This window comes from Mobula hypostoma, chromosome 30 (genome assembly GCF_963921235.1).
Source record: "Mobula hypostoma chromosome 30, sMobHyp1.1, whole genome shotgun sequence".
NCBI lineage: Eukaryota > Metazoa > Chordata > Chondrichthyes > Myliobatiformes > Myliobatidae > Mobula > Mobula hypostoma.
Window position 1 is genome coordinate 10,232,735 of NC_086126.1, and position 26,353 is coordinate 10,259,087.

The window sequence follows — 26,353 nt, forward strand, 5'->3', positions numbered from 1 at the left end:
GAGTTTTTTTACTCGGAGAGTGGTGAGTGCGTGGAATGGGCTGCCGGCAACGGTGGTGGAGGCGGATACGATAGTGTCTTTTAAGAGACTCCTGGATAGGTACATGGAGCTTAGAAAAATGGAGGGCTATGGGTAACCCTAGGTAGTTTCTAAAATAAGTACATGTTCGGCACAGCATTGTGGGCCGAAGGGCCTGTATTGTGCTGTAGGTTTTCTATGTTTCTAAATGGGGGGAGCGGGGGGGGGGGAAGGGTTTATGCTTTTGCTGCAGCCTGTGGGTGTGGGGGGGGGGGAGGTAGGAAGCTTTGGGGTCCTAACGTTTTCTGTCATTCATTCTTTGGGAGGATAAGAATTTCAGTTTGTATACTGTGTGTGTTCTCTGTTATCAAATTGGAACCACTGAATGAAGAAGGGAGGCTATATTTGGAGATGTGAGCTGAGAGAACAGGCAGCCCAGCTTCCTTCAACAGTGGAGGGCAGAAGAGTTTCTGAGCAGCAGCTTAAATTTGCCACACAAGTAGTTCAAGGGAGCTCAGGTTAAATCTGGTCAGAGTAAACTGCGAAATACCGCCCCATTGGATCCCTTCTGCACAAGGAGGTATGAAAACATGGAATGGATTTCTAGACCAGGGAAGTAAGAATCAGAATCAGATTTAATATCACCGGCATATGTCATGAAATTTGCTTACTTTGCGGTAGCAGTACAATGCAACATATGGTAAATATAGAAAAAACCTGAATTACAGTTATTATATATATATATATGTATATTAAACAGTTAAGTTAAAATAATATATGGGGGCACGTGGCCAAGTGGTTAAGGCGTTGGACTAGCGATCTGAAGGTCGTGAGTTCGAGCCCCAGCCGAGGCAACGTGTTGTGTCCTTGAGCAAGGCACTTAACCACACATTGCTCTGCGACGACACCGGTGCCAAGCTGTATGGGTCCTAATGCCCTTCCCTTGGACAACATTGGTGTCATGGAGAGGGGAGACTTGCAGCATGGGCAACTGCCGGTCTTCCATACAACCTTGCCCAGGCCTGCGCCCTGGAGAGTGAAGACTTTCCTGGCGCAGATTCATGGTCTCGCAAGACTAACGGATGCCTTAAAGTTAAAATCAGTAGCGACAAAACAGAAATAAAGTAGTAGTGAGATAGTGTTCATGGGTTCAGTGTCCTTTCAGAAATCGGATGGCAGAGGGGAAAAAGCTGTTCCTGAATCGTTGAGTGTGTGCCTTCAGGCTCCTGTACCTCCTCCCTGATGGTAGCAATGAGAAGAGGGCAATGGGGGCCCTTAATGATGGACGCTGCCTTTTTGAGGCACCACTCTTTGCAGACGTCTTGGATACTACGGAGGCTAGTGCCCATGATGGAGCTGACTAATTTTACAACTCTCTGAAGCTTACTACAATCCTGTGCAGTAGCCCCCACCCATAACAGACAGTGATGCAGTCAGTTAGAATGCTCTGTAGAAATTTGCAAGTGGTTTTGGTGACACACTAACTCTCCTGAAACTCCTAATTAAATATAGCTGCAGTCGTGCCTTCTTTGTAGTTGCCTTAGTATGTTGGGTCCAGGGTAGATCCTCCGAGATATTGATACCCAGGAACTTGAAGTCGCTCACCCCTTGCCCTGGAGCCACGTTTCTGCAAGAACAAGCACACAGCAGTTCCTCATCTCGCCCTGGGTCGGCTGCAGACAAGAGCAATCCAACTTGTCTTCCAGGGAGCGAACACTGGAGAGCAGGATCGAAGCGAGGGTCGGCCTGCACGGGCCAGCCCCCTACCCAGCACGGATTCCGGCACGCCCACCCTGCCGCCATTGCTCAGCTCTTTATAATGTTCTCCCAACTTTAAAGTTAGACCAGTGTGGTCCTTATGGCCCAGGAGGTGTAAAAACGACATACTGTGGTGCTGAAACAGGTGCATTAGAAGACCCTGGGTTTAATTCACCTTATAGTAGTGTAGTGGCTCAGTTATTAGTAACTGAGCTGTTGGCCATGGTGAATCGAAAATATGGAAGAAGATGTTGCACTTGATTGGGTCATGGACAGTGGAGGTAGACAAACCAATTTTCTTTGTTCTTGCCACCTGCTTGAACAAGATGGAGACAGCCATTTTGTGAGACCCTCCTTTTCTGCATTTCCTCCCCCCCATCCCCCCCCCCCCCCATTTCGTGGACTCTGAACTGGTTCTTGCTCTGGGATAATCTAATCAGAGCAATTGAACGTGGACACAAGGAGCTTCGGGCAATGACCTGCTAAACCTGCTAAACCTCGAGTAGCTGTGTACTATGTAAAATGGCAGATCTACTAGAGATGCAATCTTTAATCTTGTGCAACTCAGTGTCTGGGTCACCTACCTTGACCGGTTTGAGCCAGTCAGAGTTGAAAGGAACAAAGGCACGAGGCGTCTGGGTCACCTACCTTGACCGGTTTGAGCCAGTCAGAGTTGAAAGGAACAAAGGCACGAGGCTGTGGGGTCAGAAACCATAGAACAATGTTGGGCGTGTCCCCGGACCAGAGCCGATATGAAGGTGGTAAGGAAAATCAGGTGATATTTATCCAATGACACTGGAACGCGACTTTTGAATTGATGAGGAATGAATATAAAAGCAGACAGTTCCAGTGCGCTATCGGCTACCGGTTGGTGGTGTAGTGGCACCAGCACTGAACTTCAAGGCGGAAAGTCATGAGTTCAAACCCAGCTGGGTCCCAACCTGGGCAGTGGCAGTATCTGTGTGGAAGAAAGGCATAGACTATGGGTTGGAATTGACTTAACGACTGAACAACATCGCAAATTCAAGCGTCCCCTCACCCCATCCCAGGCACTGAGAGAAAGGATCGATCGCCTGGCCAACAGGGATCCTCTGTTTCACTGTTATAAATTGGGGAAATTTACAAAGTAAGGTGGCTTTAAACGGTAACTCCTTTGCTCGCATCTTTGGAAACAGCTCTATTTCTATCTTTGACATCTTTTTTTTTTCCTTTTCGAGGTTCTCAGACTTTGGTTCTTCGCAGGAATGGGACGCAACAGACTTTTAACATCATAAGTCAGTGAGTTGTTTTGATATGCTGTGAAATGGAGACATCCCTTTTTCCCTCAATAGGGAGAGAGAGAGCCTGTGGTATGTCAAATACCGGGTGAACGAGTAGTCTTTAGGGTACTGCCAGTCTGTGTCTATATTGATGCTTTGCTGCATGCTTGAATGTTTGGTGGAGGGTGCAGATGCTTTTTTTTGCTGGTGGGGGAGGGAGAGGCAGTTGTTGCCTTGCTGCTCCTTATATGTGGGTGGGGGGAGGTGGGGGGGCACTTTGGGTTTCTGACATTTAACTGTCATTTATCTTCTAGGGCACTCCTCTGTTTTTGTGGATGTTTGCAAAGAAAAAGAATTTCAGGATGTATATTGTATACATTCCTCTGACATTAAATGTACCTATTGAACCTAATGAAAATGGTCTAAGTCAGCGGTCTCCAACCACCGGGCCGCGGACCGGTACTGGGCTGCAAAGCATGTGCTACCGGGCCGCGAGGGAACGATATGATTTGGCGATATGAGTCAACTACACCTTTCCTCATTCACTGTCACGCACTGCTGAGATTGAACGCACGCGAGGCCGTCACCTGGGCGTCATCCATGTCAGCGGGGAAGGAGATTAACTCCTCAAGCTTGCAAATGACGGCGGGCTGAAAAGTATGTCTGACATAACATCTCTGCCAGCATTCTGGATCAAAGCCAAGGCGAAATATTCTGAGGTAGCCACGAAAGCACTGAGAATGTTGCTTCCATTTCCAACATATCTCTCCAATGAATGCAACGAAAACCAAATTGCGGAATAAACTGGACATAAGGAACCCCCTTCGAGTATCGCTGTCTCCCATCACCCCTCGATAGGACCGTGCTGTTGCAGGAAAACAAGCCCAGGGCTCCCACTGATTCAGTGATATTGGTGTATTGCAAAGATTTTATATGTTCATACGGGGAAAATATGTGCTGTGTGTTAAATATCCAAACGTTACTTAAAATGTTATGATGCTATTGACTTATAAGTGACTTATATAACCATATAACAATTACAGCATGGAAACAGGCCATCTCGGCCCTTCTAGTCCGTGCCGAATGCTTGGTCTCACCTAGTCCCACTGACCTGCACTCAGCCCATAACCTTCCATTCCTTTCCTGTCCATATACCTATCCAATTTTTCGTTAAATGATAATATCGAACCTGCCTCTACCACTTCTACTGGAAGGTCGTTCAACACTTACTTCAAGCTCCCCTGTCCTCCTCTGATAATTGACTTATCACTATATTCATGCGAGGAAAATATGTGCTGTGTGTTTAATATTAAATTCTTTAGATAAACCCTTTTAGAAAGGAAATTGAGTGTATCAGCCACTTATCACCTAGAAGGTACAAGAGCCTCAGGACTCGCACCACCAGGTTCAGGAACAGTTACTACCCATCAACCACCAGGCTCTTGAACAAAAGGGGATAACTACACTCACTTGCCCTGTCATTGAAATGTTCCTATAATCAATTTTCTCACTTTAAGGACTCTTTTTCTCATGTTCTCATTATTTATTGCTATTTATTTATATTTGCATTTGCACAGTTTGTTGTCTTTTGCACTCTGGTTGATCTTTCATTGATCCTGTTTACAGTTACTATTCTATAGGTTGGCTGAGTATGCCCACAGGAAAATGAATCTCAGGGTTGTTATGGTATACTTTGATAATAAATCTGGTTTGAACTTTGAACAACTATTTATTTTTGTATGCTGCTTGCTGAACTGCAGGGGTGTTTGTGGTTGCCAGTTAACCTACCAGCATGAAGATGCATGGGCCCTCAGCTGTACAGTTGATTCTCAACCACCTTGTGGTCCAGTCAGTCACTCAGCTCAGGGAGCAACCAGCATTCATTCACTAATCTTATGAAAGAATTCAGACGGGTGCATTCTTTGTGTGTCCACAAACAACAGATCCATATATCTTTTCTTCAGCTGTGGTGCCCCACCTCAATCAAAGCTCAGATAGTTTGGACAATGGCTATTTACATGTGCTCCACTACTGAACCATATAACCATATAACAATTACAGCACGGAAACAGGCCATCTCGGCCCTTCTAGTCCGTGCCGAACTCTTACTCTCACCTAGTCCCACCGACCTGCACTCAGCCCATAACCCTCCATTCCTTTCCTATCCATATAGCTGTCCAATTTAACTTTAAATGACAACATCGAACCTGTCTCAACCACTTCTGCTGGAAGCTCGTTCCACACAGCTACCACTCTCTGAGTAAAGAAGTTCCCCCTCATGTTACCCCTAAACTTTTGTGCTTTAACTCTCAACTCATGTCCTCTTGTTTGAATCTTCCCCACTCTCAATGGAAAAAGCCTATCCACGTCAACTCTATCAAACCTCCTCATAATTTTAAATACCTCTATCAAGTCCTCCCTCAACCTTCTATGCTCCAAAGAATAAAGACCTAACTTGTTCAACCGTTCTCTGTAACTTAGGAGATGAAACCCAGGCAATATTTTAGTAAACCTCCTCTGTATTCTCTCAATTTTATTGACATCTTTCCTATAATTCGGTGACCAGAACTGTACACAATACTCCAAATTTGGCCTTACCAATGCCATAGAAACCATAGAAAAACTACAGCACAGAAACAGGCCTTTTGGCCCTTCTTGGCTGTGCCGAACCATTTTCTGCCTAGTCCCACTGACCTGCACACGGACCATATCCCTCCATACACCTCCCATCCATGTATCTGTCCAATTTATTCTTATTTGTTAAAAAAGAACCTGCATTTACCACCTCGTCTGGCAGCTCATTCCAGATGCCCTATACAATTTCAACATTACATCCCAACTCCTATATTCAATGCTCTGATTAATAAAGGCCAGCATACCAAAAGCTTTCTTCACCATCCTATCCACATGAGATTCCACCTTCAGGAAACTATGCACCATTATTCCTAGATCCCTCTGTTCTACAGCATTCTTCAATGCCCTACCATTTACCATGTATGTCCTATTTTGATTAGTCCTACCAAAATGTAGCACCTTACATTTTTCAGCATTAAACTCCATCTGCCATCTTTCAGCCCATTCTTCTAACTAGCCTAAATCTCTCTGCAAGGTTTGAAAACTTACTTCATCATCCACATCGCCACCTATCTTACTTACTAAAATTTTCTTTTTTTTCCAGGAGGTTGTTCAACAGCTTCCATCTCTTCCACCCCTTCAGCGGATTCATGTATAAACTTCGCACAAGTCTCACAATTAGGGTTACTGTTCCGGTTTAATGCAGTCTAAGCAAATGCACTTTGAGCAAAGTAACTCCAAGGAGAGAGTTCTTTCTTGAACATGCCATGCTGTTCCAATATCGATATCTTACATTAATGATGTTGACCAAACCCCAAGACACGCCTATCCAATAGCACAATCCAGCGCAGGACAACCTGGCTTGTTCTGTTGGCCACTTTAGGTCATTCATCAAAAGGACAGTGGTGCAACGTTGTAAAAGCAAAAAGAAAATATGGTTGTGGGGTTACTCAAGTCAAGTACGATGTTCTAAGAGGTTGTCTGTTGGTGGGTCTTCAAGCGGAATATGGTGTGCGGTCACTCAAGTCGCCTCCAAGAGGACCACTACCTTATCGTAGGGTTTGGAGGCTTGCATGCCTTAGTGACCCGGGAGAGCAGTTTTGGCTGGAATCAGGGCTTTCTGCTTTGGCTTTTGGTAGGGTCTCCCATACAAAACAGTTCAAAGGGTAGAGGCCGGACTAAGAGTGGACTGCCAGCTCTCCAGGTTTGTGAGGGTTCAGCTCGGGGCTAACAACCCCGACTGGTCAAAAAAAAAGGTAATTGCTATGGAAACAGCAATGAAGAATCTTTCTACATCTGAGCGCGACGGTGTGGACAGACAGAGATGGAGGATCTTCACGGCTGTCTTAAACGTCAGTTGTGTAATGGCTAGTAAATAAGTAAGTTGAGTATGACGTTCTTCTAGGAGATTGCCTATTGGTGGGTCTTCATATGGAACATGGTTGTGGGGTTACTCAAGTCGAGTTTGATGCTCGTTCGATTCTCCTTTCGCTGCTATAAGGCAGTTTAAATCACATGCTCCAGGATGAAGATTACTTTGAGCTACAGTGCAATAAAAGAAAAACTTTGGGAAGTAGCACAAGGACAGAGGAAAATGTTGCCAGATTTTCCTGGAGACAAGGGAGAAATCACCACTCAACCACTTCCCTCGCAATATTTGGGGCACCCTCCTAAAGATCAATAGTACCACAAAACAGAAACCCAGCAGGGAAGCATGAGGTCATCGATATATGGCACAGTGTTTACTGTCAACATCGGAAAGTGGGGAGGTTTAGCGTTGACGTGAAAATTAGGCTTTAACACAACGGAAAGAAACCATTCCCCTCCAGTCTGGGATCACTCATATTCACATTCCTCCTCCCAGCTAAATGACATGAGCAGTGGCGTTTGCAATCCGGGCACCAGGTTTAGTACTTTGTCGAGAAATTATTAAAATCCAGTTTGGAGATAGCTCTCTCATTGGAGAAATGGGCTCTGTCAATTCGAGACATTGGGCTTCCCACGGACTTGAGCCAATTCATCCTGCAACAGGAAGCAGAGAAGAAAATTATTGGAAAACAAAATTGGTAGCGATTTGTAGATAACTGGTGTTTTACTACGCAAATGTTTGTGACATGAAAGATATATCTCCCTCCAGGCACTGACTGCCCATTCACCTCCTCCCTCACCTCCATTCAGACCTTCCAGATGAGGCAGCACTTCACCTGTGAATCTGCTGGGATTGTCCTTTGTGTCTGGTGCTCCCAATGCGGCCTCCTCTATATTGGTGAGACCCGTCGTAAATTGGGGGGGGGGGGGCACTCCGTCAAGCACCACTGCTCCATCCGCCAAAAGTGCGACTTACCGTTAGCCAAACATTTGGATTCAGATTCCCTTTCTGCACCATCTGCCACAAGTCTGTTCTGCTTTTAGCATGTTTCGGGTTTGAGCTTCAGATAAGGGGCTATGTCGTTCAACTTAGGAATGTGGTGTCAGCCAATCAGGATGGCAGAATTGGGAGAAGGTTTCGGGATGGAGAGGTTTTTGTGATGGACAGTGTGGGTCGAGGTCTTTTTGGCGGGAGCTGGGAGAAGACAGGAGAGAAGATGGCTGAGGTTGCCGTTCCTGTTGCACAGGGTGCTTGGTGCAGATGAATGGCTTCATGGAGGAAGGACTGATACTCCCACGGGACAGCCCGTTTGTACGAGATGGATTTTGGGTGACATTTGGAACGTGATGTGGGCTTTCACGTAGACCATGGGTCCAGTGCATGAGTTAAAGTCAACTTCAAGATGAGCTCCATCTTTATGTGCACATTTGGACTGGGTTAATTATAATTTTTATTTTTTAATTTTCTTTTTCCTACTAACCGTTTGATAAAGCTGAAATTTGTAAATATACTTCCTGTATAACCGTATACAGCGTGCAATCTGTTATTTCTTGCTGACGGCTAATTGCATGGGGCCAGTATTTGCACAGATCGAGGTCCGGGTGGTCGAGTCATCCCAACTTCCCGGTCTTGGTGGGACCCAGGTCATACCGATCCTGGATCTATGGAGTTTGAGAAAGGTGGTTTTCTCACGCTGAGTCCGATGGTTGTTAACAAGGGGCTAATGAACTTCGTCTCTCGAGGAACCCGGTAAAAAGGGGTTTCACGTAAATAAAGAACAAGAACATGAAATAACGAGATAAGGAGTCTTTAAAGTGAGACCATTTGTTGTGGGTACAATTCTACACTGCCATCATAGACAGCATTGTCTCATCAGCCATTACTGTTTGGTTTGGTGCAGCGTCCTCTCATGGAATAGGAAACCTATAGTGAACCATTAATAAGGACACTACCCGCCCTGCCGGAAAGCTCTATAGGGCTATTAAAACATAAGCTTCATGCCATCTTAAAAGTTTCTTTCTCCAGGCAGTTTATCTGATCAATCATTCCAGTTAGCCCCTCCCCACTCCCCTCTGTTACCTCAGTCACTGCACTGTAGACACTTTAAACCAGTTTTTATAATGCTATCTATATTGTAAATCCCCCAAGGGGACCACAACCTTGTCCTAGGGTTTGGAGGTTCGCGTGCCTCAGTAACCCGGACAGCTATGCTGGCTGTAGTCAAACAAACTTGTTACAGAAACAGCAATGAAGAGTCCTTCTACATCTGAGTGCGACGGCGTTCCTGAACCTCCACACGGGATTTGCGTGACTGACGGTAGTGAAAACCGTGAGGAAGCCACTGACATGACCAAGGAAGCCCTGAACACCGCCAGAGACAGAGGACCCTCATCGCTGCCCCAAACGCCAGCAGGGTAATGGACAGTAAGTAAGTTACATTGTAAATACACGCTGGTATTTATGTAGTTATGCACATTTTATTCCATATCAGTGCTTCATTGAACCCTTCGAGCCATGCCACCCAGCAATCCCCCGATTTAATCCCAGCCTAATCACAATGACCAATTAACCTACCAACTGGTAGGTCATTGGACTGTGGGAGGAAACTGGTGTAGTCACGGGGAGAACATACAAACTCCTTACAGGCAGCAGCGGGAATTGAACCTGGGTTGCCTGAGCGGTGAAGTGTTGTGCTAATCACTACCGCGCTAAGGAAAACCTCCTCAGAGGCCAAATAGCCAGTTACTGATCCTTGATGTACATGTGACCCACCAGTAGCTTAAGGGATTTTACAAATAACCTAAATGGACTCACAACCCACCCTCCCTCGTCCTCTATTCCCCACTCTGAACTTGCACTTCTTCCCACCTGCCTATTAGTTTCCCCTGGGTCCCCTCCTCCTATTCTCCAGCCTCCTCTTCTATCAGATTCTTTCTTCTCCAACCTTTGACCTTTCCCATCCACCTGGCTTCACCCTTCACCTTCCAGCTCACCCCCTCCCCCCACACTTTTTATTCTGGCATCTTCCCGCTTCCTTTCCGGTCCTGAAGAAGGGTCTCGACCCGAGACTCGACTGTTTATTCATTCCCACAGATGGTGCCTCGACCAGCTGAGTTCCTCTAGAATTTTGTGTGTGTTGCAATGGCACACAACGTGGCAGGAATTGAACCCAGGTTGCCTCTACATTGCTAACCACAATGCTACTGTGTCTGTGACACATCTCACTGTGTGTTTCGATGCTTATGTGACAAATAAAGCTAATCTCTTTAAAAGTGACACTTTCGATATTGAAGCTAAAAGATATGACAAGGTAGTATTCACATCAAGGAGTTAAGCGCTGACTGCAAGAGTAATGTAGTTCTGAGTGAAATCACATCTAATATTCTGAGGCGCAAATGGATTTGGGAGTCCTTTTGCAGGATTCCCTGAAGATTAATTTGCAGGTTAAGTTGGTGGTGAGGAAGGTAAATGCGATATTAACTTTCATTTCAAGAGGACTGGAATATAAAGGCAAACACGTAATGTTGAGATTTTATAAAGCACTGGTGAAGAACATGCTGAAACTGGAGAGGGTTCAAAGGAGCTGCACGAAAATGATTCCAGGACTAAATGGCTTGTCGTATGAAGTGTGTTTGATGGCTCTGGGTCTGTATTCACTGGAATTCAGAAGAGTGAGGGATGACCTCATTGAGACCTATCAAATGGTGAAAGGCTTTGATAGGGTGGATGTGGAGGGGATGTTTCCAATGGTGGGAGTGTCAAAGACCACAGGACACAGCCTCAGAATAGAGGGGTGTCCTTTTAGAGCGGAGATGAGGAGGAATTTCTTGAGCAAGAGAGAGGTGAATCTGTGCAATTCATTGCTACAGGCAGCCTGGAGGCCAAGTCTTTATGAATATTTAAAGGCAGAGGTTGATAGATTCTTGACTGGTCAGGGCATGAAGGGATATGGGGAAGAAGGCAGGAGAATGGGGCTGAGAGGGAAAATGGATCAGCCAAATGGCCTAATTCGACTCCTATGTCTTTTGGTCTCATGTAATGGTTGGAACCAAAGCATGATGCGGCAAAGATGCGAGTCAGTTGTCTAGTCAAATCTCTTACCTGCTTCTTGGTAGAGAAAACCACAAGCAAAGCACTCCCTATCATTGAGCACGTCTACAGGAAGCACTGCCATAAGAAAGCATCATCCATCGTCAAGGACCCCCACCATCCAGCCCATACTCTCTACCTGATGCTGCCGTCGGGTAGGAGGTACAGGAGCCTTAAGTCCCACACCGCCAGGTTCCTGAACCAGTGTGGGTGACTTCCTCACCTCAACTCTGAACTGATTCCACAACCTAGGACTCCTGTTCTCAGTATTATATTTTGTCGTTCCTCTTCGCACCTAGTGGGGCATCGGGCAGCAATCTTTGACGTTTCCTTCGCATTTTCCATTTTTTTTTCATGAGGCCGAGTTGCTACCTCGACGTTCAACCCAGCACGGCTGGAGAGCGCGCAAGGAGCCGGCAGGACTCGAACCCGGGACTAGCGCCTTGAAATCCGGCGCAGATGCCACTGCACCACTGACTGGCTTTCAGTGTTATTTATTTACTATTCACTATTATTATCTTTATTTGTGTTTTCACAGTCCGTCTTCTTCTGCACGTTGGTTGTGTGTCAATCTTTGTGGGTGGTTTTTCATTGGTTCTATAGTGCTACTGTGAATGCCCGCAAGGAAATGAATCTCGGGGTATGGTATATGGTGACATATACGTGCTTTGAAAATACATTTTTTTTTAACTTTGCAACAATTTTACTGAATAACAGAGCAACTTCAAGGCAGCACAAAATCTACTCTTGTTGCCATTTTAACCAAATTTCAAGAGTTAGCAGAAGAATTTGTGCAAACAATGCAACTGGAAACAATTACCACAACAATTCCAAAGTACCTAATCTCTCACACTTAAAATAATATAGGTCCAATGCATTATTTTAGCAAAGGAACGTCTCGCCTTTATTTCCTGGGAGCAGGCAAATTTGACAGAGGGAATCTAGGTTGCCTCGATCCGTCACACGAATTGAGTCTCACAGTCGAGGAAGATGATGGTGCCAAAAAAAAAACAACTGGCTGTGATGATATAGAGGCAACTGTGTCATTCGGCCTTTTACAATGTTCTTGTTGTTAATCATGCCTCTGTGCTAAAGGTTTGTTCTTTTTTATCAAGTCTTTCCAAGGTCTTCGTCTCTGTAAACCCATTTCTCCAGGACAGTTGTTGTGCCTTCATCGGCCGGGGTCTCCAACTCCAGCACCTCCTTTCAACCTCTCTGCCTCTCTTTTCAACTATCTGCAGATGGCTATTTTGCAGAAGATGCTCTTCTTTCACAACAACTCATTGTTCATTCTGGCTTCCTTCCCCTTCCTTTCCCATGACTGCTGACTAGGCATCGCTCAAATACCATCTATAAATTTGCTGACGATACAACCATTGTTGGTAGAATCTCAGGTGGTGACGAGAGGGCGTACAGGAGTGAGATATGCCAACTAGTGGAGTGGTGCCCCAGCAACAACCTGGCACTCAACGCCAGTAAGACAAAAGAACTGATTGTGGACTTCAGGAAGGGTAAGACGAAGGAACACATACCAATCCTCACAGAGGGATCAGAAGTGGAGAGAGTGAGCAGCTTCAAGTTCCTGGGTGTCAAGATCTCTGAGGATCTGACCTGGTCCCAACATATTGATGCAGTTATAAAGAAGGCAAGACAGCGACTATACTTCATTAGGCGTTTGAAGAGATTTGGTATGTCAACAACTACACTCAAGAACTTCTATAGATGTACCATGGAGAGCATTCTGACAGGCTGTGTCACTGTCTGATATGGAGGGGCTACTGCACAGGACTGAAAGAAGCTGCAGAGGGTTGTAAATTTACTCGACTCCATCTTGGGCACTAGCCTACAAAGTACCCAGGATATCTTCAAGGAGCGGTGTCTCAGAAAGGCAGTGTCCATTATTAAGGACGTCCAGCACCCAGGGCATGCCCTTTTCTCACTGTTACCATCAGGAAGGAGGTACAGCAGCCTGAAGGCACACACTCAGCGATTCAGGAACAGCTTCTTCCCCTCTGCCATCCGATTCCTAAATGGACATTGAACCCTTGGACACTAACTCACTTTTTAAGTATATATTATTTCTGTTTTTTGAACAATTTTTAGTCTATTCAATATACATAGCGTGTAATCGAGTTATTTATTTATTTATTTTTTTCTCACTTCAATATTATTTGTTGCATTGAACTGCTGCTGCTAAGTTAACAAATTTCATGACACATGTCGGTGACAATAAACCTGATTCTGATTCCGATTTCCAGTCCTGCTGAACGGTCTCAGCCTGAAACATCAGCTGTTTATTCCTTTCCATGGATGCTGCCTGACCTGCTGGGTTCCTCCAGCATTTTGTGTGTACTATTTTGAAGTTCCAGCATCTGCAGAATCTATTGTCTCTCTCACTTTTCTGTTGGAAAACCTTCCTCTGATGATGACTGAACATGCTATGCTGTCATCATTTAGCTTGGAGGTAAAAAAGTTAGCACATTTGGCTGGTAACTTAGTAGCACAAGACCATAGACCATAAGATTATAGGAGCAGAATTAGGCCATTCGGCCCATTGAGTCTGCTCCACCATTTCATCATGGCTGATCCACTTTCCCCCTCAGCCCCAAACTCCTGCCTTCTCCCTGTGTCCCTTCATGCCCCGACTAATCAAGAATCTATCAACCTCTGCCTTAAGTATACATAAAGGCCCCCACAGCCGCCTGTGGCAATAAATTCCACAAATTCACCACTCTCTGGCTAAAGAAATTCCTCCTCATTTCCGTTGTAAAAGGGCACCCCTCTATTCTGAGGCTGTGTCCTCTGGCCCTAAACATTCCCACCATTGGAAAGATCTTCTCCTCATCTGTCGAGGCCTTTCGCCATTCTATAGGTTTCAATGAGGTCACCCCTCGTTCTCCTGAATTCGAGCCATCAATGTACAAGCACGAACAACGGGAACCTCTGGGCGTCCTACCCAAAAGAGCCAGCAAGCCACCAATTTGAATGGGAAATATTTTCTCCAGCCCTCGGTCACTTGCTTGTTACGTTACACTCACTGGCCACTTTATTAGGTTCCAGTTAATATCAGAGAAGGTATATGGGATACAACCTGAAATTCTTACACTTCACAGACATCCACGAAACAGGGGGAAAAAACTCCGAAGAATGAATGACAGAAAAACGTTAGACCCCCCAAAGCCTCGCTCCTCCCCGATGCACAAGCAGCAGCAAAGCATCAACCCTCCTCCCTCCCCCACTTGCTCCAGCAGGAAGTGTCAGCGCCCACACCCACCAAGCAAGCAATGGCAAAGCCCCCAAAGAAAGACCATGACCTGCAGTCCAACGACAACCATTGTCCACCCGCCAATTCGACAAGCCCCAGGCTCCCTCTCTCACTAATGAGGGAGAGAGAGGTGTCACCCTTTCCACAGTGAGAGGGGAGATGAACAGGTCGCTTTCTCAACGTTAGGGTCTGACGCGACGCTTATTCGAGCTCACCCGACTCGAGAACCAGCGCTCTCCCCCCCCATCCCTATCGAGGGAGAGCGCAAACGCTCGAGTGCAGAGGGCTCCGACAGCCGCTCCCACTGTCTCGATGTTTCGATTTCCCACGACACTTCAGGTGGCGACATTGTTGGGGAATCAGGTCCATAGGGGCTGCCTGACTCTGTACCCTGAAGACTCCGCATGTCCTGGAGATATCGAAAACGGCCAGTCAGCAGGCTCTTGAAGCCGGAAAACCAGATTGAGTGCAGCTGTAGATCACGGACTCTGACAGAACCCCAAGAGGTGCCGACATGGTTGTTGTTCAGACCAAACAATAGAATAGGGAAGAGATGAGATCTAAGTCACTTTGACCGAGAATGTTTGTAGGTGCCAGACAGGGTGGTTTGAGTATCTCAGAGACTACTGATCTCCTGGGATTTTTACAATAGTCTTTAGATTTTACAGAGAACAGTACAAAAACTATCCAGTGAGAGACAGTTCTGTGCATGAAAATGCTTTGTTGATGAGAATGGCCAGACTGGCTCAAACTGACAGGAAGGTGACAGTAACTCAAATAATCACCCGTTACAACAGTGGTGTGCAGAAGAGCATCTCTGAATACACAACGCATTGAATCCTGAAGTGGATGGGCTACAGCAGAAGATGACAAGGTACCTAATAAAGTGGCCACTGTGTATACTTATAATAAGGGTTGCAACTTGATTGTGTTTGGGAACTGGTAGCACCCATCTTCCGAATCTAGTCCTGATGGCAGCTTTCAGGAAAGTCTATCTTTTCCACTGATGGGATACATTTATAACCTGACCTCATTCACACACCTCTCTCCAATGAATTTCTGACTTTGTGCTAAATGGTCTTTATAAAAATAGCATATATCTGGCCTAGTTTACTGTAGAAGGGACAAATCTTTAAAAAGATCTTCATGTCCGAAAAAATATGGAAAAATGTCCAATGCACAGCTTTGCTAATTTTGTCCTTTCCTTTAATTGGTGATTTAAACTTTGATGTACTTCAGTTTTAAAACCAAGGTTTAACTGATTTAGTTCCCCAGAGGGGTATGTTTTAAATAGGTCATTTCTAACCTCTACCTTTATATGGTAAAACTCCAATAATCCAATATCCCACTGTTGAGAAATCTCAATGGTGTGGCATTTGGCTCAATGGGGCCCCATTCCCATATTTTCTTAATCATACTTTTTCTGGTAAATAATCACTGCAATCAATAGCCGGTAAATTCCCTTTCGGAGTTGAGATTCTGAACTGCCTACATGACCCTGCGTCATTGAAGATTTAAATTTATTTATTTTCAAAGAATGTATAAATTATACAACCTTGAGCTTTGCTTGCTCACAGGTAGCCACAGAGCAAGAAACCTAAAAAAACCCCATTAAAGAGAAAAAAGAATAAAATTAAAAATAAAAGACCAACACCCAGAGTGCAAGAGAAAGAAAAAAAATTTAAATCATGCAAACAACTGAAGCGAAGAACAACAGCATTATGAACCAAAATTAAGTTCTCAGATCCGAACCCTGGAGCTGCTCAGAGTAGGCCCAAGGCCTGGAGTAGGCTTTGCGATATGCACTAGAGTACCAAAGGTGCAGGAGGGTTGTGTCATGCCGTGTACAAGTCGAATGAGGTGGCTTGGCCCAGGCAAAGTTTGGCCATTGCTGGAGGTGATTTGATGCGGCAGAACTGAGGCGAGACAAGGTAGAGTCCAGGCAGAGCCTGGGCCTGAGAGCAAAGAAACACCTGAGGTTTGATTGATTTAGGTGCTGGGTCGAATTGGAAAGTTTGGCTACAGGCTTAATCAAAGCTCTGGGGCCTGGGAGCAAGGAACAAACCGAGGTTTGGACGATTTAAGCACGGAACCAGATTGAAATGGTCAGGGAGTCGGGGCCAGAGACGAGGGTCAGGCCAGTGTTCAGCTCACTGCTCCACAAGGTTTACTCGTCTCTGCGTTGAACTGAGGCTGTGGCCTGCAGTTAACGCACTCCTGAATCGGCTGTGGACTCACATTTGTGAACTTCAGTGCTGAATGTTATTTCCTTGTTTTTCTTGTTTGCAAGATTTGTTTTTTTTTTCTCTGCACATTAGGTGTTTGATGGCCTTCCTTCTTTTTAATGAGTTCTATTGGGTTTCTTTGTTTTGTGGCTGCCTGTAAGGAGACGAATCTCAAGTTTGTATAATAATATATTATTTGATAATAAATGCACTGAACTTAGTTTAAATGACACAGGAACCCGACTATGTACACAGTATACTAACCCTGTTTCCCACAGGTTGAAACGTTGAATACCAGAGGGCATGCATTGAGGGTTGGGGGAGGGAAGTAGGTTCAAGGGGGATGTGTGAGGTAGGTTTTTTACTCAGAGGGTGGTGGATGCCTGGTATGGTGGTGGAGGCAAATATATTAGAGGCTTTTAAGAGATATTTGGATAGGCACATGGATGTGAGGAAGATGGAGGGATATGGACGTGGATTAGGTAGGAGGGATTAGTGTTTGGGTGTTTTTGATTTGCTTTTTCGCTGGTACAGCACAACATTGTGAGCCGAATGGCCTGTTCCTGTGCTGTACTCTTCTATGTTCTATTATTATAATACAAGATCACTCAAATATTATTGAAATATTAAATACACGACTGTCTTGTTCTCCAATTTTTAATGGGTTCTCCAACCTGGTACTCCAGCTTCAGTGCTGTCGACAAAAAAGCCTTGCAGAGGGTGGTTAGGGGAGCAGAGAAGGTTATTGGGGTCTCCCTACCTTCTGTCCAAGACCTCTTTCAGAGCCGATGCCTCCAGAAGACACGATACATCATTAAAGACCCCTCACACCCTCTCCATGAACTGTTTGTTCTTCTGCCATCAGGCAAACGTTACAGGAGCATCAAAACTAAAACCACAAGGCTACTAAACAGCTTCCTCCCACAGGCAGTCAGACTGCTAAACAGCTGCTCCACCTGACTCTGCTTTGGACACTTTTAACTTGCACTGGACACTTATAACTTGATTTTAACTGTTGTGTTTTACTATTTATTGTTATGTTTATTATTTAGTGTTGCGTTTGTTATGTTATGATTGCACTGCTCCTGGGAAACGCTGTCTCATTCTGCCCTGCGGAGCTGATGTACGGTTAGAATGACAATAAAGTTTTTTGAATCTTTGAATCTTTGAATTCGGATATTCCAAAAGGCCTGTATCACGCCTGTCTACAGATCTGTTCAAAGTGTCAAAGACGAAATTAAGTATTTTACAAATGGTCATAGTTCTTCAGAAATAATAAAGTTATGTGTTTTTAAAAAAAATTTTCAACATTTTTGTACTTGTGTTCTTCAGGAACTACGGATCTACTCTTTACGGAAATGGAGCAGGGGACCTTACTTCCTCTTTTGCCTGTTACACTGCTGGCACTTAGGACAGGAATGAAAGTCCTCCATCTCTGGTGGCGTTTGTGGCCATCATAGGTCTCGGTTTACCGTCATGTAAATCCCATGTGGAGACTCAGGAATACCGTCACACTCAGATGGAGGAGGATTCTTCACTGGTGTTTCCGTAACAGTTTTCTTCGATCAGTCAGGGCTGTTTGCCGAATCTGGAGGAACGGTCGACCACTCTTAATCTGGCCTCTACCCTTTGACCTGTTTGGCATGCTGATTCTACCAAGAGCCAAAGGATAAAGCCCTGATTCCAGCCTACATTGCTCTCTGGGTCATTGAGGACTGCAAGTCTCCAAATCCTATGAGGGAGGAGAAGATGGCGGCGCGACGGCAGCGCGTGTGGCCAATTCGGTGGTGATGTCTGTTATCTGTCAAGTAGGGGACCGTGCACAATTCTGATTTGATGGAGACGGATGTGAGAGTACGGAGGAACATCTGGAAAACTTCTGAAATGCCCGCTTCGCTGCCACTGCTACTGTGTGGTAACCGGAATCTCCGGAGCAGAAGGCCCCGAATCCTCGGCTTTGCGTGTTTCAGTGGCCGGGGTGAGGTCGAAGGCGCTCGGCAGAGGATGGCACTCTGGAGGCTGTATCTGAGAGGCTGGTCGGAAGCTCGAAGTTTTCGGATGGATGGACTTAGTGTCAACTGGGGTCGGCTGCTTCCAAGGCATCGGCAAGTTGTCGGTGCCTGGAGGTTTATGGCAGGGAGTTTCTCCCTTTTGCTGCCTGCTATCAGGGACTTTTGAGACTTACTGTGCCCATGGTTTGTTCTTCATCAAATTATGGTATTGCTTTGCACTGCTGTAACTATATGTTATAATTATATGGTTCTGTCAGTGTTAGTCTTTGGTTTGTCCTGTTCTCTGTGATATCACTCTGGAGAAACATTGTATCATTTCTTAATGCATGTATGCATTTCTAAATGACAATAAAAAGAGAACTGAGTTTCTCATAATCTAAAGTTGTGGTCCTCTTGGAGAAGTGAACCTTACTTACAGGCCACAATAGCTCTAAGCACTACTGCAGCTGAATCAATGGCTTGCTTTCTACCACTGCTGTAGAAAATTATCTGCGCAAAAAGATAAAAAAGATACTCAGTGGCCACTTTATTGGGTAGGCCGACCTGTACACCTGCTTGTTAATGCAAATATCCAACCAGCCAATCATGTGGCAGCAACTCAGTGTATAAGAGCACACAGATGTGGTCAAGAGGTTCAGTTGTTGGTCAGACCAGACACCAAAATGGGGAAGAAATGTGATCTAAGTGACTTTGACGGTGGAACATTGTTGGTGCCCAATGGGGTGGTTTGAGTATCTCAGAAACTGCTGATCTCCTGGGATTTTCACGCACAACTGTCTCATGTTTTTTGATTTCTCAAATGCCCCCAATGCCATGCAGCCCTCATTGCTGGGGGAAAACCTCCGTTTAATGCAGGTTGGCACTTCTATTGTATCCTGGATAACGGACTACCTGACTGGCAGACAACAGATTGTGCGGTTTCAGTCATGGCTATAAGCAGCACTGGGGCCCCACGGGGGACTGTATTGGCTCCCTCCTGTTTACCCTGTGTACCTCGGGCTTTAGATACAACATTGAGTCATGTCATCTGCAGAAATTCTCTGATGACTCAGCCATAGTTGGGTGTATAATGGGAAGATGAGAGGATGATGTGGAGGACTTTGTCAAATGGTGCAAGCTGAATCATCTGCAGCTCAACATCAGTAAGACAAAGGAGATGGCGATGGACTTTAGGAAGACTAGGCCTGCACTGCTCCCTGTTACTATTGATGGTGAGGACATGGATGTGGTGAAGATCTCCAAGTACCTGGGGGTTCACCTGGATGTACTCGAGTGGAACACCAACACAGAGGTTGTGTACAAGAAGAATCAGAGTCACGTCTACCTCCTGAGGAGACTGAGGTCCTTTGGAGTGTGCAGGCCTCTCCTTTACATGTTCTACCAGTCTGTTGTCACCAGTAGAATCTTCCATGCGGTGGTGATGCCAACAGGCTCAATAAACTGATTAGAAAGGTTTGGCTCTGTTATTGGAGTCAAACTGGACACACTTCAGGCTACGGTAGAACAAAGGACCCTACGGAAAATCCTGGCAATTCTGGACAATGTTTCTCGCCCTCTGCATGCCACCTTGGCTGAACAGAGGAACACCTTTAGTAGTAGACTAAGTCAACTGCACTGCTCCAAAGAGCGCTATATGAGGTCATTCTTACCCTCGGCCATTAGGCTCTATAATGAGTCAACCTGTAGCGGGGGAAGTGGTGACCCCCCCCCGTTAGAATGTTTGAGGTAACTTATTTTATTTATTCTTTCTACCTCTCTTCTAATATTTATATCTGTGCACTTGTCATGCTACTGCGACACTGTAATTTCCTGTGGAATCAGTAAAATATCTATCTCTCTATCGCTGGAGCTTACAGAGAATGGTGTGGGAAACAAATATCCAGTGAGTGGTAGTTCTGTAGGTAATGTTGATGAGGGAGATCGGAGGAGAATGGCCAGACTGGTTCAAGCTGACAGGAAGGCAACAGTCACTCAAATAACCGCGCGTTACAACGGTGGTGTGCAGAAGAGCACGGCTGAATGAACAACACGTTGAACCTTGAAGTGGATGGGCTACAACAGCAGTTGACCATGAACGCACACTCAGTGGTCACTTTATTAGGTACAGGAGGTATCCAATGAAATGGCCACTGAGTGGATATACATTCTTCAGAACTTTTCACTTTATTGAGCGCGAATCGCAAATGCCGACACACTCTCCGGGCAATCCTTTAAGAATATTCTTTTTTCTCTGAGACACTTCTTCCGGAAGTTAGATTCAGCCGGCTCTTTTCCTAACTGTTTCACTTGCAGTAATTTTGGTGTTCTATCAGCATGGTTTCACTTGGCTGGTTGATGAGATGAGGCAGACTGAGCAGGGCAGGCGGGGTTTAGAAGAATGAGAGCTGACCTCATACGAGAAGGATTGAAAGAATAGATGCAACATATTGACGCAGCTACAAAGAAGGTATAATAGCGGCTATATTACATCTGCAGTTTGTGGAGATTTGGTACGTCACCAAAGACACATGCAAATTTCTACAGGTGTACTGTGAAGAGCGTTCTGACCGGCTGGATCACCGTCTGGTGTGGGGTTGGGGGGAGCCGCAGGGAGTTGTAAACTCAGTCAGCTCCATCATGGGCACCAGCCTCCGTAGTATCCAGGACATCTTCAAGGAGCGATGCCTTGGAAAGGTGGCATCCATCATTAACGATCCCCGCCACCCAGGACATGCCTTGTTCTCACTGCTACCATCAGGGAGGAGGGACAGAAGCCTGAAGGCACACACTCAACGATTCAGGAACAGCTTCTTCCCCTCTGCCGTCCGATTTCCGAACGGACATTAAACCTATAACACTACCTCACAACTTTAAAATTTTTTATTGAATTTAACTATTTAATATAATTATATTTACTACAGTAATATTAATTTAAATAATTCATGGCTCTGCCTGTCTGACAATGGATGCGCCCGGTTCCAGGGAGCAGACCTGGGCGATGAATTTGGAGATCCTGGGCTGCCCCGACATCAAGATCCCCCTCCCGGCCTCGCGGGTGTGGTCCAAAGGAAAGCGGAGCAGTACGTTTGGCATCAGCTCGGCTGCAGGAGCTGCCGGGAGGCGACGTGATACGTCATCCAACCACCTCAGGGGCTCCACTCCAGATCTGTGTAGGGTTTACTCCCTAGCCTTCTCTTCTCCCGAAGATACCCACAAGGCAGTGGGGTCCATAACCCTGGATAGGGGCCCATACCGGGTACGGTCAGCTGGAGCCAGCTGAGCCCAGGACTCGAGTAAGGCAGGGTCGTCACGCCCTGTGGTAGTGACAAATGGAGTCACTACCCACTACCCATTGCAGTAATATAAGTATAATTATATTAAATAGTTAAATAAGTCGTGAAAATTCTTTTTTAAAATAGTGAGGTAGTGTTCATGGGTTCAATATCCATTCAGGAATCAGACAGCAGAGAGGAAGAAGCTGTTCCTGAATCATTGAGTGTATGCCTTCAGGCTCCTGTACCTCCTTCCTGATGGTAGCAATGAGAAGAGGGCAGGTCCTGGGTGATGGGGGTCCTTAAGGATGGATGTTGCCTTTTCGAGATATCATGCCTTGAAGATGTCCTGGATACTACGGAGGCTGGTGCCCATGATGGAGCTGACCGAGTTTACAACTCTCTGCAGCTTACTTCAAACCACACCCCACCCCCCCATACCAGACGGTGATGCAGGCTGTCAGAATGCTCTCCACGGTCCATCTGTAGAAATTTCTGAGTGTTTTACTTGACAAACCAAATCTCCTCAAACTCCTAATGAAATATCGCTGCTGTTGTGCCTTCATTGTGGCTGCATCGATATGTTGGGTTCCAGGTGAGAGCATCAGAAACGTTGGCATCCGGGAACTTGAAATTGCTCACTCTCTCCATTTCTGCTTCCTCTATGAGCATCTTCCCCTTTCTGAAGTCTACAAGCTGTCCTTTGGTCTTATTAACATTGAGTGCCAGGTCGTTGCGGCAACACCAATGAACTGGCTGATATAATCTCTCTCCTGCACGTCCTCTCACCTCCGTCTGAAATTCTGCCAACAATAGGCATTTTGACAACAAATCTATAGATGGCATTTGAGCTGTGCCTAGCCATAGTGGAGAGTCTATTACTCAAAGATTGACTCACAATAACAGATCCATCATTTAGGATGGACGCAAGGAGAAACTGTATTACAAGTTGCCACAGCATCATGGGCTGAAAGGCCTTTACCATACTGTAGCATTCTATGTTCCAATATATCTCCCTCTTTCTTCTTGGATTTGGGTTTGGACTGTTTGTTGTGTTTTTTTTGCACATTGTTTGTCCATCCTGTTGGGGTGGCCTTTCACTGATTCTATACTGTTTCCTGTATTGATTATGATTGCCCACAAGAAATTAATCTCAGGTTTGTATATGTACACTTTGATAATAAATTTGCTTTCAACTTTGCTAGAAGCTCAACAATTGAGTAAATGCAAAATTAGGTCTGACTGATTTTGGATTAACCAGGGGAAGAAGGTTAAGATTATAAAATATGATTATATAATAGGCATCCATAAGTCTTGCGAGACCATGGATCTGCACCTGGGAAGTCTTCACTCTCCAGGTCGCAGGCCTGGGTAAGGTTGTATGGAAGACCGGCAGTTGCCCATGCTGCAAGTCTCCCCTCTCCACGACACTGATGTTGTCCAAGGGAAGGGCATTAGGACCCATACAGCTTGGCACCGGTGTCGTCGCAGAGCAATGTGTGGTTAAGTGCCTTGCTCAAGGACACAACACGCTGCCTCGGCTGGGGCTCGAACTCACGACCTTCAGGTCGCTAGTCCAATGCCTTAACCACTTGGCCACGTGCCCACGCATCTGTATTATAAGAGTAACTTTATTTGTCACTTCGTACATTGAAACATACAGTGAACTGCATCTTTGCATCAACGACTCACACCGACTGAGTGTAGGTTGGAGGCAGCCTGCTAATGTCGCCATGCTTTTGGTGACAACATAGTCGGCCCACAGCTCGCTAACCCTGAACGGTACGTCTTTGGACCATGGGAGGAAACTGGAGCACCCGGAGGAAACCCAGGCGGTCTCGGGGAGAACGTACAAACTCCTTACAGAGAGCGGCGGGAATTGAACCCTGATTGCGGTCGCTGGTATTGTAAAGCGTCGCACGAACTGACTGGGCTCGAGGATCAACCACCGGGTTTGAGGTTCTATTGTGTTTCTTTGTACCTACTGTGAATGCCTGCAAGAAAATGAATCTCAGGGTAGTGTACAGTGACGTACATTTTGAGACCCTCCGTTGGTCGGGGTTGGCCATGGATGATGATTTCGAGCTGTCTAGATACATAAGCCAGGGTGGTATAATATGGAGAGCAAGCTGTTGCCCATGCAGTAAGCTCTCCCTCTCCACACAGCTGACGAATCTTAGGCAACGGCAGAGACTGATTACAGAGGGGTTGCAGCAGTTGCCAGTCAGCATTGAACTCAGCGTAGGATTGTTTCAGGGACTCCAGCTCCGGATTTTTCCCTCAGGGTTTACTCCCGAAGCCTTCCCCATGAGTGGGTACAGCCGCAAGGCAACGGAGGTTTGAGATCAGAGTTTTCTTTCTTCTAGGTGAGCTGATGAGTCCCATCTGCCCGGAGCGGCTGGTTTTAAGGCACCAGTAACCCGCCTTTGCCCCTTCTCCTATCATTGGAAACGGTTCGGCTGGGCTTAGTAGCAAAGCCACACGTGAAGGCCGGGAGCTGGACTTGGTTGTCAGAGGCTATTTGAGACGCACGCCATTGGAAGCATTTAGTAGGTAGTGGGAGCTTGTCCCCATTACCACCTCCCCCGGCTATGACAACCTAAAGGAACCTAACTCGATGGGGTACCTGGTATGGCTCTGAAAACCTGTGCCAACCAACTAGCAGGAGTATTCAAGGACATTTTCAACCTCTCACTGCTACGGGCAGAAGTTCCCACTTGCTTTAAAAAGGCAACAATTATACCAGTGCCTAAGAAGAATAATGTGGGCTGCCTTAATGACTATCACCCGGTGTCACTCACATCGACAGTGATGAAATGCTTTGAGAGGTTGGTCATGACTAGACTGAACTCCTGCCTCAGCAAGGACCTCGACCCCTTGCAATTTGCCTATTGCCACAATAGGTCAATGGCAGACGCAATCTCCATGGCTCTTCACGTGGCTTTAGACCACCTCGACAATACAAACACCTACGTCAGGATGCTGTTCATCGACTATAGCTCAGCATTTAATACTATCATTCCCTGATTGAGAAGTTGCAGAACCAGGGCTTCTGTACCTCCCTCTGTAATTGGATCCTCGCCTTCCTAACCGGAAGACCACAATCTGTGCGGATTGGTGATAACGTATCCTCTTCGTTGATGATCAACACTGGCACATCTCAGGGGTGTGTGCTTAGCCCACTGCTCTACTCTCGGAAGACACATGACTGTGTGGCTAGGCAGAGCTCAAACACCATCTATAAGTTTTCTGACGATACAACTATTGTTGGTAGATTCTCAGGTGGTGACGAGGGGGCGTACAGGAGTAAGATATGCCAACTAGTGGAGTGGTGCCCCAGCAACAACCTGGCACTCAACGTCAGTAAGACGAAAGAGCTGATTGTGGACTTCAGGAAGGGTAAGACGAAGGAACACATACCAATCCTCACAGAGGGATCAGAAGCGGAGAGAGTGAGCAGCTTCAAGTTCCTGGGTGTCAAGATCTCTGAGGATCTAACCTGGTCCCAAAATATTGATGCAGTTATAAAGAAGGCAAGACGGCGGCTATACTTTATTAGGAGTTTGAAGCGATTTGGCATGTCAACAAATACGCTCAAAAACTTATATAGATGTGCCATGGAGAGCATTCTGACAGGCTGCATCACTGTCTGGTATGGAGGGGCTACTGCACAGGACTGTAAGAAGCTGCAGAAGGTTGTAAATCTAGTCAGCTCCATCTTGGGCACTAGCCTACAAAGTACCCAGGACATCTTTAGGGAACAGTGTCTCAGAAAGGCAGTGTCCATTATTAATGACCTCCAGCACCCAGGGCATGCCCTTTTCTCACTGTTACCATCAGGGAGGAGGTACAGAAGCCTGAAGGCACACACTCAGCGATTTAGGAACAGCTTCTTTCCCTCTGCCATCTAATTCTCAAATGGACATTGAAGCTTTGGACACCATCTCACTTTTTTAATAGACAGTATTTCTGTTTTTGCACATTTTTTAAATAATCTATTATTGATTTACTTGTTTATTTATTATGTTTTATTTAATTTATTATTATTATTATTATTATTCTCTCTCTCTGCTAGATTATGCACTGCATTGGACTGCTGCTGCTAAGTTAACAAATTTCATGTCACGTGCCGATGATAATAAACTTGATTCTGATTCTGACATAAAAATAAATATACTTTGAATTTTGAACTTCTGCTTTTGTTTCTGTTGGCAATTAATAAATCCAATGGAATATTAATCCACCAGGAGTACTCGTTGAAGAGTGGCTACCCTATTTCCATCTTGGGCTACTTACATGAAGTTGACTTTCTCAGCTGCCCCCTGCACCTGCCCTGTCACCGTGCCTCCTGCAGTGTTCTTCACCCAGCCTACCAGGCCCAGTCTCCTGGCCTGCTCCTCCGTGTACTGAAAGAAAGAAAAAGGGGAAAATATTATTTCAAGTCAAAGGCAAACACAACGGTAAGGGTGATGGGCAATGGTGATAGGGTGGAGACTGAGAAAGTTGAAAAAAAAAACAGAATATATAATACTG

The 26,353-nt window shown here is 45.7% G+C and overlaps 1 protein-coding gene across 1 annotated transcript in view; it reads right to left on the reverse strand.

The window, feature by feature from the left end:
- Positions 1–6,106: 6,106 nt before the first annotated feature.
- The window catches only part of LOC134339526 (acylphosphatase-2-like), a 73,668-nt gene continuing 53,421 nt past the window's right edge, over positions 6,107–26,353 (reverse strand). Inside the window, exons 3-4 of the mRNA XM_063036122.1 lie at positions 26,117–26,226; positions 6,107–7,631 (exon numbers count right to left, since the gene is read on the reverse strand). Of these exons, the coding sequence (XP_062892192.1) occupies positions 7,517–7,631; positions 26,117–26,226 (225 nt within the window). The 3' untranslated portion in view covers positions 6,107–7,516. The remainder of the gene's footprint in view (positions 7,632–26,116; positions 26,227–26,353) is intronic.